Raw genomic sequence first — 18,338 nt, 5'->3', positions numbered from 1 at the left:
CCAAGTATGAATTATATTGAGATGCCATCGTTGCCTATGGATACATGAACGGAGAATTTCAATTGAACTTGCTTTGCCTCGCTTGTTGTTACGATGATGATATATGAAGCCGAAGCCGTATCCCTATACAGGGTGTGAAGGCAGCTATTTCAGCATTGAATATTTTTTACCATTAAGATATTTATTAATTTTATTTATTAGCTATTAAAGATTATTTTTTATATTGATTTTTTTTTGTATACGAGTATGTAGGTATTGGGAGTATTTTTTAAAAGTATATTAGGTCTCTATAAGTGTGCCCCTGTTTAGTAAAGCAGGAATGTGTCCCGGTATTACATACATTTTATATTTTTAATTCAGTCATTGTATATTTGTATAAATTTGTCCAAATTAATTTATAATAAAATACAAAACGTGTCAGCGTTCCTATCAGATAGCATCGTTTAACTAAATGCTGGTATTGGAACTTTTTTTTTAAATTCAACAATTTTTTTTCAAACAATTTCATGGATGATATTTCTAACCGCCGACAGGAATGACGTCTATAGGCTTCAATGCATTGATTTTTTGTTGTTGTATAAATAGCTGTAGTTTTATTTTACCACTTTACTTTTTCAAGGACGATGGTGCTAGCATATTGTTACTACTTTTTTTTTAGATTTAGTATCAATTGAATAGTCTTACCATACCAATTTCACGTTTGAAAAAATTTCATGTAATTTTAGGATAGGACATAGCTTAGGCTTAGCATTACATGCAGCAACGCTGATGTGTCTGGGTCGCACATACAAACTCCTAATTGGTATTCACAAAACATATATAACTTAATGCACATATCATTGACACAGCATTATTCGTCAAATACAGCTGTAAGTGCCTTTAATAGACTTGGAAAGTGCTCAACATGCATGTCAATGAAGTGTGTAAGTTAGAAAAATATGATTTCAATCGCGTCTGTGTGTTTTTTGTCGAGTCGAGTGTCTGTGTTCAAGGTCTAAGATAAAAGTTCAATATTTGAACACTGAAATAATAAAAAATGTTACGAGTGAAGAAAATTCATTCAGAATGATTGATAAGTATAGACATTTCAATAATTACAACACTTAATATTTAACGAGTTTGTAATATTTTAAACACCAGTTTAATAGTCCGCATACGTTGTAAATGTAGTGTAAAATTGTTGATACAACAGCGTTGATAATAATTATTTTACTGATAATACGCGAAATGCAAAAAAAACAAGACTATTATAATATTATACTGTTGCCCTTTTCAGAAAGGCATTATAAATGAGATGGAAAATGTCAGTATGTCTGATTTATTATATTATTTTAGTGACAATGTAGATATAACTAAACATCGTCAGCTGAATGCAGAACTATTTTAATTCACATTTTATCGGAAAATTCTTTGTAACCACCTGCCTACGTAAATTAGTTATTATTTAATAGACAAATATATGCAAAAAAAAATCAGCAATAGTTGTACAAAAATATGCCTACATTTATTTATCTACACAAATTAGTAACAAATAAGCAATTGAAGTAGGATGTTTCAAAAAATTTCATTTGTGACCAGTACTGCTCTCAGGTGATGATAATTCTATTATAAAAATATAGTATATTCGTTAATGTAAATGTATTATAAAATACCAAGTCTGCTTGTTCCTAACAGTTTTAACAATTTATAAATGATATCTATCAGCTTTGTCGTAGATTTAATGTGTATTTTTATTATCAGAGTAGGGAAACCATGAATTCGTTTTAAGTTCATACCTGACTGCTTTAATCGTTTATGGTTTTAATAATATAAGTCACTTCAAGTAATGTGAAATGTACCCATATTGTCGATTTCAAAACCGTAACATGATATAGAAATTTATTTTTCCCTACATAAGACATGCTCATAGTACATACTATATCCATTCTCTATGGCATTTAATAACTTTCTATATAACAAAACAATCAATAGAAAAGAAGATTTATTGTAATTATTTACGTACAGTGAAACCACAATTTAACGTTTTTGAAGGATAACCAGTTCTATGCTTTCAGCGAGTATTATCGCTCTATGATCGACAGGCCGCACGTACAAATTTCGTGTGACTTTAAACTCAAATTACTAGCCACTGTCGATTGATTTGCATAATCTAAAAAATTAATCACACAGTGACATCTGTTTGAATAATTATGAAATACTAAGCCACAAATTATCAGTATTACAGTGATTTTAGTAAGAGCTTCGATCCACATTCAACGTGTGTCGTTAAAAATCTGCGGTCTGTCAGGTGCCATAGTAATATCGTGAGGCATAGAAAAGGTTAAATCTTATTTATATAAAAATCTTGGAACGTCATCAATACTAGTAAAATAGCTATTTAGGCCTACGGTGTACCTCATAGCATCTTTGGTTGGAATTGGATTTGAGTTCATTTTTTCTTCATCGGACAAGTTTCATTTAATTCAATTGGATGTTTGGGGGGAATATGTAAATTGAATTTTTAATATTTTAGACATAAATTGCGGAAAATAAAAATGTAAAACCAAGTATTAAATTTACTAAAATAAAACGGAACTGCAGAAACTACCGAAAACTTCCAAAAGAAATCAGAAAAAAATTTCATTCAAAAATATTACGACGTTTTATGGAGCTATAAATTACATTTGTGTTAGAAGTGAATATTAGAATTATTTCATATAATCCTGTAACCCAGTTTGAGTGAGAAATGCGATTATACTAACACATTGTTTCTTTGGGTAATATTTGATTGTTAACGTTTATCTTATTAAATACACTTTTTATACCACCCTTTGTTATGTATAATAAAATAAATGGCAGTAAAACTGTATAGTGCAGTTATTATAATTATAATAGAAAATAACATGGCATTTTTTTGTGAACACACTTAGAAAAAAGGCTTTTTTATTTTGTTGTCATGAAAATAATATGTATGTAGAAGAGAAATGTGTCAGATTTTCAACATATTATTAGACTCAGTTATCACAAAACCAGTTTAAATATAACCCTATACACAGTTTATAAAATCACAATATTATTCAGAGGGAAAATTTCATATAAAAAGGTTAGAAATAGAGTTATTAGTGATATTAAAATATAATGATATGATATCGATTGTGTCTTATTTTGTTCACTGTTTTTATTAGAGAATTGTCAGATCGTAATGAGTATTCTTTTTATTACATTGTACAATAAAGCTCTCTATGGCCAAATGCAAAGTTTTAGATGTTATGTAAAAACAACTAATTATGTATCAAACAAACTATATGCGTAGTTGACAGTATATAAACAACATTGAAATGTCGCTTTTTTGATTTTGTTTGAATAGATGTGTGATGTGAAAACAGGTTTCGGGATTTAAGTTGGAAAGATTTTTGCCATTCGTTAAGTGTTGTGCGCCCCAAGATCGACCACATGACATAATAAAACCACTCATTTAAACAAGATTGACTAAGTATTGGGCTGTAAGGCCGAGATCAATGGAATGTCGGCAAACGCTAAATGCTATTTTTCCGTTTTAATGTATAGTGAATACTATGAAAATAAACATTGTTCTTGTAAGAATATGAGCGTAGGACTGGTGACAGCTGATATTAGTTGTCAGTTGCGACTTGCAAACCATGTAAACAACAAAGTTATGAATATTGCAAGCATTTGAAATATCTTGAATATCGATTAAATACACAAATATGAAAGACTTACAATATTCTTTGCTTTCTTTTTAATATAAATTAAAAAGAAAGCGTCTCAGCACTATATGTGAAATTCTTGCCATGCTAATAAAAAGTATACCAATCCAGTAGCCTTGCTATAGATTATTGTACGAGGGTGGGTCAATAATTCCTTAGAAAAAAGCATTAAAACAGTTTTTATTTTTGTATTTTTTTTTATTTCTCAACATAATCTCCTTGGAGCTCAATACACTTGGTTAGACGTTTCTCAATTTTTTTTAAACCGTCAGAAAAATAAGTTTTCGGAAGGTCCTCAAAATAAGCATTTGTCCGATCGATGACTTCTTCATTTGAAAAAAAACGTTGTCCACTTAGCCATTTTTTTAAGTTTGGGAAAAGCAAAAAGTCACTGGGGGCTAAATCTGGCGAATACGGTGGGTGGTCGACCAATTCGAACTTCAATTCTTCAATTTTAGCCATTGATCGTAAACATGTGTGAACACGGGCATTGTCCTGATGAAAGAGGATTTTTTTCCTGTTTAAATGAGGCCGTTTTTCTTCAATTTTGTTTTTTAGCTGGTCCAATAAAGATGCATAATAATCCCCTGTTATTGTTTTTCCTTTTTCCAAATAGTCAACGAAAATAATTCCACGTGCATCCCAAAATACAGTAGCCATAACCTTACCAGCTGATTTTACGGTTTTCGCCTTCTTTGGACATGGTTCGCCTTTCGCAATCCACTGCTTTGACTGTTCTTTCGTCTCGGGAGTATAGTGGTGTATCCATGTTTCATCTACAGTCACAAAGCGATGAAAAAATTCATCCGGATTGCGTTGCATGAGCGACAACAGGGCTTTAGAGGCCACCACCCTATTGCGTTTATTGTCGACTGTGAGCAAACGCGGCACCCATCTTGCAGAAATTTTTTTCATGCCCAATTTGTCATGTAAAATAGAAATGACGCTACCTTTTGAGATCCCTGTAACCTCAATTATCTCACTCAACTTTAATCTTCGGTCACTTAACACCATATCGTGGATTTTATTGATCATTTCTGGTGTAGTCACCTCTACAGGACGTCCTGAGCGTGGTTCATCCTTTGTTGATGTACGACCACGTTTAAATTCATTTAACCAGTTATAAATAGTTGCAAGTGAAGGAGCAGATATGCCGTGAACTAAATCCAACTCATTTTTTATTTCCTTTGCTGTTAACCCTTTTATATTAAAATGTTTAATAACAGCTCTAAACTCAATTTTCTCCATTTTCCATTTTCCACAAGCAAATTTTTTTTTTAAATGTACGAGAAACACACAACAACCCGACCAATCTGATTGAAACTTCGCAGCATACTGAATCGGTAGTGCCGCTGCATGAAAACAAACCGCTTACAGTACTAGTCGCGCCACCTGTCGGCTTTTCTAAGGACTTATTGACCCACCCTCGTATCTGCAATGCGTCAATTGTTCCAGTTAACCTCCATTAAGTTTATATTAATTTATATTGTGCAGTTTTGATGATTTTATCATTCTATGTCAATTAAACAATATTTCAATAATGCGTGTTACGACACTAAGACTTTTGTAGTTCTCATTCTATTTTGATTTATGCATGTCGTTTTTACTATATTTCGTTTTAACATAACTCGACATTCTATGCATCTCAGGCAAAGGGAATAAGTACCAGTCATACATTTATAGATAAGTTCTGTGCTGACAATATTTTCTAGTCTGCATTCCTTTAACTGTCTTTGATATCAATAAAACGTAAATAAAGTGCAGACCTAGATTCTAATAATATTGACAGGTTATGTTTTGAAAAAGACCTATGTATAAAAAACAAGTTACGAGAAGATAATCCTAATAAATGATAATACAATTGTCATTAGGTTTTTTCCCCTTGTTATTCCTTTTTGTATATTATATTTATTATTTTCATTCTCTTGGAAGAAATTGACATTCCATAAAATGTAATAATTTAATTATGGCATCAGATAATTATATTATTATAATGTCTGATTAGTTGTATTTTAGTTCTATGAATCCAATTTATATTTTGAATAGTCCTATTATATAGATTGTTAAGTTATAGCCCATTTAGAAAATACTCTGTAGGAATCATTGGGTATCCAATTTGCACCCCTGCTTTGGTACTGGTTTTATTATTTTTGTTTTGTCAAATTAGGCAAATACTGTATAATCTTTGTAATTAAATCATTTTTTTTTTTGTGAAGTTCTGAAGATTACTGTTTTTGAATAATTTTTAGTCTATAATATTAATCCAGCTTTGCACGATAATTACAAGAAATTAATTATTAAATTTATTAGTTATTTATTTTGTCTCATTATTTTTAATCTGGTATGCTCTTTTACGATTTATTTATTAGTAGCTTTATCTCTTATGGTAGATTTTGTTAGGATAAATTTTTTTCTCTACATTAACTCTATATATTGACTCCATTACATATGATAAACTCATTCTTATACTATTCTGTTTCCGAGTATATTTTCCCTTTATATTATGTCATAATAGTTATACATATTTTTAATGCACATACTGTACCAAGAATGATTGATTTCTTCCATTAGAGTTTTTATGGCAAAATTTTAACAATAGTTGTAAACAAAATGATTATCACTAAAACAGGGGAGAATTTTATTCTATAATAGCAACTTTTTTTAAAACATAATATTATTTTAACATCTTATAGAATTATTGCCATTTTGCAAATGCTTTGTATATGTTAGTCTTTTTATTTTAATGTTGCAATCTCACAATATGTACTCATTCATTCAGTGTTTTAGGTAAAGAGAAAATATTTGTATCGAAATTATTTTTCTTTTTTTTTTCTAATTTTGTTTTAATTCTGATCTTTTGTTTGCTTTTGATTTGTATGAGTAGTTTTGTCCAAGTGAAAATAAGTAGTGATTCCATTTGTGATGTCGCTTTGGAATAAAAATGCGTGTTGGGCAGTGTTGCGAGCGGAGGCGACGGCTCGTGTATAAATATTTTTATGTTTGACTAGTTCAAGGTAAATATGTGAGATGATATGTGATATCCTTTAAAATATGTTGTGTAAAAGTATACTGTACGATTAAACGCATGAATAGCAAACATTTGTTGAATTTTATTTTTAATCCCAAAAAACCCCTACACTACACCTAATAGCGTATCGTATCGGAAGAAAAACATTTGCGTGTTTACGAGAGATCTTTTTCTGAAAAAATTGCAAAATATTGGTATCAATATCGAAAAAAAAGTATCAATACACACATTTTGGACAGCAACGTTTGTGACACACTTGCATTAACATTAAAAAAAAACATGGAAGTTTACCAAATATCATGTTAAAAATTATTTTCTGATAATTATTATAATCCCTTGACTTTTGCACGTAATTGGTCCCTCAAAAATGTGTTTGAATGTTAAATATTCGAAAGTAGAGCAATGTAAAAAAAAAATTTATTAATCAATGGGTATAATACATACAGTGTGCGCGGCTTAAGCGTCGGCATATAGCGTTATAGGTCGCAGGTTCGAATCCTGGGTCTGGGAAGTACACATATTATTGTCTTTCAATTTGTGTGAGTCAGAGTATGGACCTAGTACAGGGTTGGCGAACCTTTTTACGTACGCGTGCCAAAATTTCCCAAATATTTGACTGCCTGACGTGCCGAGTAGTTTGATCAGGAAAAAAATGAAAAAATAATTATAAGAATTCTATTAAAAAAGTTCAAAATTTTTAATTAATTAAGTTCTTGAGTATTTTTATAATACCTATTTAGTTTACGCACAAATTGACGCCAAAATTGCTCAGATCAGATTTGGCATCCTCCGCGACACAGCTTCCCCCGCCGCCTGATGAGGTCAGTGCTATATTATTATTATGCATAACGCATAAAACCTAAGGGCCGATCCATGCAATTTAAATTAATTATAATGCATATTCTTGAAGAGTATCTGCCTGTTATTTTTTATACAATGTGATCAGTCATTTATGCACGAATTTCGTCATTTCCGTTCGCGCATCGATTGATAAATATTATTGGTAATAATAACCGAAGAAAATACGCATTTTTAATATTCTATAATATATATTTAGGTTAAGTTATTGTAATACCTGTACCTATTTGTAAAACTTACATTCACGTGCCATAGGTTCGCCATCCCTGACTAGTAGGTAGAGCAAGTGGCTGATATCCATTTCTGGTAAAAACAAAATTTCCACTCTGCAGGCCCATTATGATCTTATCAGGATCGGGACGTGGTCATGGAGGATAATAAATTAACGAGGCATATTAGCAATCAAGTGTTTTCTTTATCAACTTGTCAAGCGATAGTTGAATAGGTACCACCCTATTATGTATTTGAGAAGGTGACGGGGAGCGGAGGAGCGACGGCATGGAAGCGCACAGTTTTTGCATTATCAGCAAAAATCTAAATTTTAAGGAATGGACGAAATAGTGAATTGTACGAAAATAGAACGATTGAAAGTCGAGGACCGCCTGTATATCAGCTGTTATTAATGGTAGGCCAGAGTTTGATGTATGTAGTTATAATTTATCAATATGAAGGCGAATGGTAGACAAGACTTGGAAACTGGAGTGAGGAGAGAACTATCGTGAATGAAGCCAAATCCCACCCTGGGGACGCAACATTGTTAATTAATTAGTTTAAAGAATTGATGGTTTTTTCATGATTATGTGTATGAATAGTAATTAACTAAGTAATTTAAAAATAATTTTATAACAAATCTACATAATTTGTAAACATGTCATAGAAAAATATAAAACCACTAGAAAAAATCTTTTTGTAAAAAAAAATATAGTAAAAGAAATAGTTTATTATAACAAAACATTAATTTTTATACATGTCATGTTATAAACCCATATCTGCGGTTATTTTCTTAGGCCAGTCAACGTTGACGGACAAGACATCCAGAGCGAGAATGTCCACTTTGAAACCAAGTATCCCTGTAAGGTTAGGTGTGGTCCTTCCGAAGTCTCCATGGACGAATTCTTTGATGTAAGTCCCGGCCTGTGTTGTCAATTTTACCGTGAATAGATTTGGTTTACCTAAAAAGCACAATTTTTTCTCCAGTTTCATTCTCTTGAATCAAGAAACAAACCAAATAGCTAAACCGAGGTCATTTTAACAGTGGTCGTAATCAAAATTGGTGACCTGGTGTGTTACGTTTTCCCTTTCAAAATTTAATATCAATTTAGCTGTTTTTGAAAATTAAATCCCTTTTAATTAAACAAAAACCATAATTGAAAATATTCACTAACTAACTCCACAACATTTTCACATTGCTTTCTATCAATATTTAGAAATTTGTAATTTTACCCCACAATATTTTCACATTGCATTCCATCAATATTTAGAAATAAGTAATTTTACTGTTATTATTAACCCAGAGGATGTAAAAATTTCAATAAAAACATTTTCAATATATTTTTAGAATAACATGGGTCTATTCTATACTTATCGACCGCTTAAGTGATAAATAATCAATTCAATATGATAAATCATAGTTTGGATAATATAACTATAGAGATCATTTCAGTAATATTAAAAACTTACATATTCGCCATTTTTATTTACCTTCAATAAATGCTCCGTCCAAAGAATGTATCCTCCTGTCCCGCACAAGTAGTGGTCTCCGATGCAGTACCCTCAGTGGTGTCTTTTGCTTCACATCTATTACTGAGCCTTCTATCGTCAGGCAGTTTATTTTCTTCATATCCGTTTCTGTCATTGTGTCGTCTGAATGTATAGGGATTTCTTCATTTTGATCAGTTCCATTTTTAGTTGTGGATTGTTTCTGGTCAGGTAGTTTGACGCACAGAGCGAGGTATGTTTTCGTTTTGGTCTCTTCGGCCATTTTTAGAATCGTCAGTTTATCTCTGCAGAAAAGAAAGTAAATAAATGATATGAATTAAAAGTGGTCATCTTCACGTAGAGTGTGGTGTTTCTGTAAACACCATACTAACTTATTAAAGTTGAGATGATAGAGAGAATGTGTCGCCATAGTAATTAAGAGATGATAATGCCTCTTTTATTCTTGAGACAATGGTTGAGCGATAATGTGGCTTATAAAGTCGTGAGTTTCAGTTTGGATCCCGAATCTAATAAATTCACATGTCGTTTTCTCAATGTGTGCTTGGACCCAGAATACGGACCGAATAGGCGAGCAAGTGGCTAACACTATTTTTGAATATACGATAAACAATGGTTCCGCCAAACTCTGAAAACTTATATGTATTATGAACTTTTTATATTAGAAACTTTCTCAAAAATGTGTATTCTCCATGACATGTTTTGATGAACGTATGACATAGGTACTGTAAGCGACTTTTTATGATTGTTCATCTTTTTAACCCATTGGACCCATCGGCACCGCTGTTACAGAATGCAGGACATGGTGAAAATCAAACATTTTTAATCATATTTTGATTTTTTTAAAAAGTTGAAATTTTCATTATCATTTTATGGTGTAAGTTATATAGAGTAAATTTTTAAGAATTATTTTATTTGATTTATAAAATCTATTTTTATTTAAATTTGTCAATAATCAGTTCAGTAGGTATGAGGTGTTTGATAATCAGTGCTTTTTTTTTAAAAAACAAAGGTGCCGGAACTCACTTCTTGCCAAACTTCTTACCTACTAAAGAAAATTGTATTTAAATATCATTTAAAGCTACCTTTCCTATGCGACGAAGCGCATAAAAAAATAAACAAACAAACATACAAATAAATGACTAAAGTAAAAAATAAAATTGTAAAAACATTATATGTTTGAATAAAAGTATATAGTGATCTCCATGGCCCCCACATCCTGAAGCGGGCCCCCAGTTCAGGATCTTTGGCAGGCCCCCTACCTATCACTAAGTTTAAAGGCAGTGTGACGTTCTATAGTAACGTTTTTCAAATGGTGTTTGAGGTAAAATTAAGGGTATTGAGTGTATCAACAAACATTAACCAAAAAATCGAAAACGAAGCTCTTATTGGGGTAATTAAATTCATTTGGAAAATTTGCGTTCACATTTACTTGAAGAAATGCTAATAGAATTCAATGCATATATCAAACGCGATAGATTTTTCAAATACCTTTGTCTTTTCATACGAGATGATTCAGGAAAATTAACTTATACTATGTAAACGCGAACATTGTTTCATCTGCGTATTGCTTTTGAAACGTTAAAGATACACTGAAAAAAGGTGCCAGACCGCCGTTCCACCGTGTTACATTACAAAAAAGCCCTGGATAGAGTTAAAAACATATAATGGCCCTCCATATTCTAAATATCTTGAAGAATTATTATATTTAGCTCTAGTTTTAGTAAATCTTTCTTTTATAATTTACTTATATGTATAATGAATTTTTTACCTTTCTCATTTTTTATATAAGGCATAAACACAAAAAACTATATTTGACATGTTTTCTTGATTCCACTGAGACACAAAATTAATTGAAAATATAAATAAATAATATAAGAATTCAACAATGTAAAGGATTTATTTGAATTAAATGAATAATAAACGATTTATATCAATTTTAAGTGATCCTGCAAAATCTATCTCGTCTAGCTTGCAACACTGATGCAAAGACTTCAGATTTATACCGGCTTATATAATCGAAAAGTCATACATTATTTTATGAGCAATTATTAAATTTAATGATAATACATTCGCCAATTATTTAATTACCTATTGACAATCTGTAAATCTTGAACAGTAACTAGCTCAGGTGTTGCGCTCATTTGTTTCTCCATACTTCTAAGCCTTTCAAACGGCAGTGTTGGCCCGATGGGATCCAAAACTTCAACTGCAAAAGGCCGTCCCTCTCCTAGGCATCTCACATCGACATCTTCACGACCCGATGACAGGAATTTCAAACGAGTGTTCACGTCATCGATAGGAATCCTGAGAAATAAGAGGATTGTTGTCATAGTGAACTAGTTTTAGCTTCATGTGATATGAGAGTTAACTAGGTTACTATTGCATCATGGAAATATTGTATCGTTACAAAAATAAATTATAACTAAATATATATTAGAATGAGACTTGCAAATACAAAAATTCCTAGGCTTTCTGATTCTTTCGAAAGATATACAATAAAACCTCGTTAGTAAGAACACTGATAATTCCAAATTCGCTGTAATTCGAAATTTTCCCGAAAAAAAGTCCCTTGAACATTATTTTCATATAAAACCATACCTTTAATTCGTAATTCAAAATGATTTCAGAGTCTCTGGCATATAAAAATATTCAATAAATCGTAATAAAGTACACTATTTCATGGGCCAGTCATCAAAAATTGTGACAGACTTTCCTTAAAACATCAAAAATTACTTATTTTATGATGGTAATAAAATAATCCTGACATTTTATGACCCAATTCGGTAGGCACATCTATGATCAGAAACAAAATAATTGAAAATCAAAATTTTTATATTTTCTTTATATTTGGAATTCGTATTAACGAGGTTTTACTGTAATATATTCTATATCATTCTAAACCATGTAACAATAGAATTCTTGGAGAATTATGCATAATGAATCTAAGGACTCACTTGTACATTGCTATGATTGGTTCAAATATGATATCCTGAATGGAAGACTCCATCATTCTTTTTCCATCTAAAAGCCACGGCGTTTGACATAACTCTCGTGAATATTTGCAGTATCTGAAATTAAAAAAAAAGCTTTATACTACACACATATCAATACGTTCCATTATAATAGAAATTATAAATTTGCATTTTTTAAATAGGAAAGAATCGACTTCAGATAATAATAAGGCAAATACGGACAGCAAAATGTTGCATTTTCTCCAAAATGATGAGTCAATTACAAACTCCCTTGAATAATTTACCAAATATATTTGACTGTCATCTGTTAAATATTTGATGAAAATTGAAGATATGATATTGTGTTTTGACAAAATAATAATTTGCCCTGGTGACCACTAATGTCTGATATGGTTTTATGATGTGGTCATTAAATATTAATTTCTAAGGCTGAGAAAAGACAAGTTATCATAATGTCATATACAGTAAAACCTCGTTAGTAAGAACACTGATAATTCGAAATACGCCATAATTCGAAATTTTCCCGAAAAAAAAGTCCCTTGAACATTATTTTCATATAAAACCATACCTTTAAATTGAATTTCGTATTTCGAAATGATTTCAGAGTCCCTAGCATATAAAAATATTCAATAAATCGTAATAAAGTACACTATTTCATGAGCTAGTCATTGAAAATTGTGACAGACTTTTCTTAAAACATCAAAAATTACTTATTTTATGATGGTAATAAAAATAATCCTGATATTTTATGACCCAATTCGGTAGGCACATCTATGATCAGAAACGAAATTAATGAAAATCTATAGTCAAATAAAATTTCAAAAATAATATTTAAAAAAGCCTATGCTTGAAATCATAAAATAAATCATTATAATTAATAGTTGCCCTACTACGAAAGTGATGATGAAAATATATTTATTTAGTTTAGATTTAGTGCACCAATAATGATAATTCATCATGGATGGAAGAAGAAGATAGCACATAAAAATCTATGAATTGATTGAGTGCTGAAGGAAAAGGCTTATCTGGTTTAAGGAGTCTTCTAAAAACCTACCTGCCGGCGATGTAAATGGAATTATGACAGCATTCGGCATGTGAGATTTTTGCTCCGACATTTGGACTCTGTGGCGGGCATTTGAAATGCGTCCGGAACACTTCCGTCTCCAAATCTGATAAAATATTCTCAACCGCTTTTCTAGTGAAGGATTCCCCACGGAACTTTCGATGGCATTTAGCTCGTTCTGCAAATGTCAATGGGGCCATTGAACGGAGGGTCTCTAATTCCTAAAACAGCCAAAATATCAATTAAACAATATTCACTTAATTAAAATATATATGCCGAATTTAATGTATATTATATCTTATACCTATAGGATATTACCTCAGTTTCGTTGTCATAAATTGTAAACACTTTGATAAAAAACTGGCACACGGCACCGGAGTCCATTGTTTTTTCGATTGCCTTTCCTAATAAAGGACAAAATGACCATTTCCAACCTTCTTTTAAAGATGTCACACAATCTGTCAAAAAACAAAAAAATAGTTATAATATACTTAGATATTTCTTATAATTCATATTGACAGTCAAATTAATATTCTGAATTTCATTTATATGTAGCATAAAATTGGGTTTCATCGGTACCTGCATCCCAAAAAGGAAATTTCTCTTTGAGCACAATACTGATTGAGTACTCCCTCAAGTGAATGGCCATTGGGTAGGACAGGGCACAAGCGAATGTTTCACTTTCATATCTAAAAGAAATATTATATTGTTCAGTAAAATGGGTGTTAACCTATATGAAAGTATGGTAAGCAGGATAATTCTGTGTTCAAAAGGAAAAGGGAGATAAGTCTAAAATCATTACTTTTACTACTAGCAAAAGAAAATAGTCATAATAAACTTCTGTTTCTGTGTGAAATTTACTTATTCAGAGGCATTGTTTCAACTTGACCCTTTTCTTGTAATATGCATTATGGCTAATTTGGCATATCAACTCATTTTTCAATTTTTAAGACATATCCTCGTTTTCCTCTCGCACACAAATTTGTTCCTGAAGTCTAAGGTATAGTAAATTTGAATGTGTTAGAACCAATGTGCCAATATATCTTTGAATAAGATTGATCTCAAACAATTAACCAATTATTATTGTTCAATCTGCACCTGTATTTTTAAGATTGGCTGTATTTCGTTAGATTAAAAATATGTTCTATTTCCACCAGTGGCCAAGGGTGGAGGTGGGCTGTTAAGATCAGACATAAAAAATGCTCACAAAACTTTGTCAGTCAAGTGTATTTGTTTTCATTGAACTAAGAATACAAATAGTGTTGGTTAGTTTTTAAAATTCAATTAAACGATGCGTAAACCTGACCATAATAAACAGTCAAAAAATATTTGTCTATATATAACTTATCTAAAATTATGCCATTAAATTATAATATTTTCTAGATAGAAGAATATTTTATATCTATTATGGTTTGGTTAGGCAGGGCATAATAAATTTGAAAAAAAAACTAACCAACACCATATGTAATATAAATATCCTTAATTCAACGAAAACAAATAAGTATGACTGAAAAAGTGTGCACTATTTTTGTTGGATCGCCCATAGCATACCAAAACTATTATGGTTTGGTTTAGTTTAGGCAGGGTTTAATTGGATTTTGAAAACTAACCAACACTATCTGCAATTTGTAGTTTTAGAGCGGAATGCAGAAACATCTGTCTTAACTAAAATTTCCTCAGTACAAAACGCTATGCAGAAACATCGTCCTTAGCTAAGATCATGTTGTCTATGGTTCACCTCGTCTTAAAGCTTCGTTGGTTTTTTTTCTATTGAAAATAATACCATATTTAAAAATTCTCTTTCCTACAGTTTAGGTAAACTATTTTATAATTGTTAAACGATGACAAAAATATGATAACTGCACTTTATAAATGCAATAAGTATAAATACATATTAATATTTAATTATAATACTCTTATGTTTCCATTATAAGTCATTATACGTGATTCTACAGGCACCGCAAGATATTTTTTTAACATGGTAACACTCAAAACGTAAAACGAAGTAACACTGCATAGACCTGTCTACCCATTGAAAAAGTATCGATAGATGGAATGGGTATCGTATCGAAAGAATGTATCGACGGATCGTCCTTTAAGGAAAGGATGGCCCACACAACCTGAACCGGGCCCCCACTCCCCAGGCCAGGATTTTTAAGTTTACTTAGGGTTAAAAGCAATGTGACGCTCAACATTAGCGTTTTCAAAATGAATGCTGTATTTTGAAAACATTACAAGTCACTATTGTGTTTTAGCCAAAATAGTGAAAACAATCCTATAGGTATAAAAATAAATAGGTAGGTAGATGTAAAATATATTATTTTATAGCAAATATTAACCGTTGTCTTTAAAAAAACTACTGACATTTGTGTATTTAGGTAATATGAAGATTTTTGCAACTTATGTCACTGTTTTTTAAAATGTGTCAAGCAACGTTTTCGAAATACAGCATTCAAATGGTGTTCGAGGTAAAATTAAGGATATTCACTGTATTTTTAGTGATTTTGTGTATTTTTTAATATATCTCTATATTAAAAGGTCCGCAGTCCCCATTCACTGTCGACCATTTAATTATCACATTTAAATAACATGCTAATTATATCTAATGGCCACCTGATGGGCAACGCACCAGTTGCGTTGGACGCAGTGAATGGGTCACTTTTATACGATCCGGGTTGGTATGTCAATTGTATTTACCATTGGCGAGTGTGCATAGTGACGAAGATGCCGAAAGGCGATACCCGTGTCGCAAAAAACGATTCAAATGGAACAGTACAAAACTTAAAACCATTAGAATTTATATCTATTTGAATTGCGGTGTTGTCAAGTATCGACATACGATAATAAAAAAATGCATCGTACTACTATTGTTAAAATGTTAAAATCGTTGAAATAAAATAGTACGCAGGCGACTTTTTTAGTATTAGAGCAAATTTGTGATGTGTGTTTATCTCACTTATCTGATTGACCCCAGGCTAGAGCCCTGTTAGCCCGTTGTGGGGGCCATGTTTGTAAATATCGTTGTCAAATTATGGTTGTTTGCGAAGGATTATTTATAATTTTATTATATAATATCCATCGTTATCAAAAGAAATTATCATCTAAATATCGATATTTTTGTTACGGTCCTACACTCATGCGTAATACAGAAGGGGGCGTGTTCATAACAAAAGTAGTCTATAGTTAAGGATTCCTTAACTCTATACTCAGGATTGTCTATAGTTAAGTCATGCTTTTCGGCGACTTATCCTTAGGATCGAAATCTTAGATTGTGCATGCCGCTCTTAGTTCAATGAACACAAATACGTATGACTGACAAAGTTAGTGTGCACTATTTATGTCGGATCTTAACAGCCTGCCTCCACCATTTGTCACTGATTTCTACTTATTATTGAACTATTCTCTATAGCGGTAAACTGTTACACAGTCTTGCCAACCATACTATACCTAATTATAGTAGGTACAATACTATAATTGTGATTTTGTGAAAAGTGTTAAATACTAAACATTTTACGTCAAAATGTCAAAAATACTATACTTTGATGGATCGAAGACAAAAAATGTTCCTGTACTATACAAATAAAAACCGGATTTAATTACAAAAAATGTAGAACAGTACACAAACTGATCACAAATGAAGAATGTCACAGGCTTCTTTCAATAAATAGTCCATCCAGACTCGTTAAGAGCAGGAATGGGTGGCGGATGATGGTTGAGGGTAACAGAGGTGTCCCGGTCAGCACAGGGTACGACCCTCAACAGTGACCCAGAAGTAGAAATACTAACAATTATACACATCTTAATCTTACCCTTTTGTAGTGACCTCATTTTTGACCACATCAATCATTTCAGGCCATTTATCTTCCTGTAGCAGCCCAAGGCAACAAACGCATGTTGAAATTCTGGCTTTCTTTGTCGTCGGTTCATCCTCACTGTCTGTTTTCGTTTTTTCTTCTCCACATTCACTTAATTCAAGTTTTTTAAGTTTCAGCTAAGAAATAATCAGAACAGGGGTATTTTAAATTATCTTTTACATCAGTGATGAGTTTAATGTAAAATAGTGTTTAAATAATGTCGGATAAAACATTATATAAAAGGTAAATGTGCCGCAGAGGTGGCCATGAGATTTTACAACTTTCTTTTTAGACTAAAGCAAACCTAACCTAACCTAACCTAACACCACCCAACCTAATCTAACCTACCCCAACCTAATATTACCTCATATAACTTAGTTTGTGAAAATGGTGCATCAAAATGTATGAAAATTTCAAATTTTCAATTAACGATTATTGGATCGAAAAGCCTATGCGCCGACAGAAATAGGTATTTATTATAATTGTCTACATGGAATAAACTGTTTTTGTAAAAAAAAATATGAAAGCTCATGGCCACCTCTGCGGCACAATTACCATATAAAAGAATAGGCACTTCCATTTAACTTGAATATGACACTTGAGATAATTATGTTGCTCAACGGGTGATTTTAGTTAATTGTGTGAGCATTTATTTTCAACAAAATTTCATCAGTCCATCTTCAAAACATAACCAAAAAATCGTACCTTTTCAAAAGCCACGTTGACGTCAGCGTAATAATCTGGGTTCTTTGAACCCAGATGCCTCACAGCACAAAGATTACAACATCCTATCTCTTTCAAATAATTAAAAATATTTGCGTTTGTCATCTTAAAGTTTAGTTTGTAAATTTTCAAAGTTTTTCTTTATTTACCCATGTTAAAGTGACATATAATATTAATGTTGCCAGTAGTCAGCCGAGACGATTATAATAAAATAATTTATAATACATCCTAATTCGATAGTGTAATTTTTATTTTTAGGTAGGTAAATAGGATCTACAATTTAATTAATTTATTTAAATTGTTTATCAAAAACTTATTTCATAGACATTTTCTAATATTCAATGAATAAAATATTATTATTAGTGAAAATCCTGAATGTAATACCGTGGTGCGGAACATCCGGGCGGCAAAAAG

At 31.5% G+C, this 18,338-nt stretch overlaps 1 protein-coding gene across 1 annotated transcript; it reads right to left on the bottom strand.

Annotated features, from left to right (window-relative positions):
* Positions 1 to 8,515: 8,515 nt before the first annotated feature.
* Pus10 (Pseudouridine synthase 10) lies at positions 8,516 to 18,085 on the bottom strand. The gene is made up of 9 exons (XM_085956274.1): positions 17,907 to 18,085; positions 17,157 to 17,338; positions 13,927 to 14,036; positions 13,666 to 13,805; positions 13,339 to 13,568; positions 12,267 to 12,380; positions 11,401 to 11,616; positions 9,295 to 9,596; positions 8,516 to 8,765 (listed from the first exon to the last, which is right to left on the bottom strand). The coding sequence occupies exons 1-9, from the start codon at positions 18,027 to 18,029 to the stop codon at positions 8,569 to 8,571; spliced, it is 1,614 nt and encodes a 537-aa protein (XP_085812400.1). The 5' UTR covers positions 18,030 to 18,085; the 3' UTR covers positions 8,516 to 8,568.
* Between the last annotated feature and the right edge of the window lie 253 nt (positions 18,086 to 18,338).

This window comes from Rhyacophila brunnea, unplaced genomic scaffold (genome assembly GCF_057557595.1).
Source record: "Rhyacophila brunnea isolate RB1 unplaced genomic scaffold, BYU_Rbru_1.0 scaffold_6, whole genome shotgun sequence".
Taxonomy (NCBI): domain Eukaryota; kingdom Metazoa; phylum Arthropoda; class Insecta; order Trichoptera; family Rhyacophilidae; genus Rhyacophila; species Rhyacophila brunnea.
This window is presented reverse-complemented; position numbering and strand designations above follow the sequence as displayed.

Excerpts from the sequence above, each read along its gene's own strand:
- Pus10 (XM_085956274.1), bottom strand. The coding sequence starts at position 18,029 with ATGACAAACGCAAATATTTTTAATTATTTGAAAGAGATAGGATGTTGT. Across the intron at positions 17,339-17,906 it reads TCAACGTGGCTTTTGAAAAG|CTGAAACTTAAAAAACTTGA; the intron begins GTACGATTTTTT and ends ATTATTTCTTAG. Across the intron at positions 12,381-13,338 it reads TCCATTTACATCGCCGGCAG|ATACTGCAAATATTCACGAG; the intron begins GTAGGTTTTTAG and ends TTTTAATTTCAG.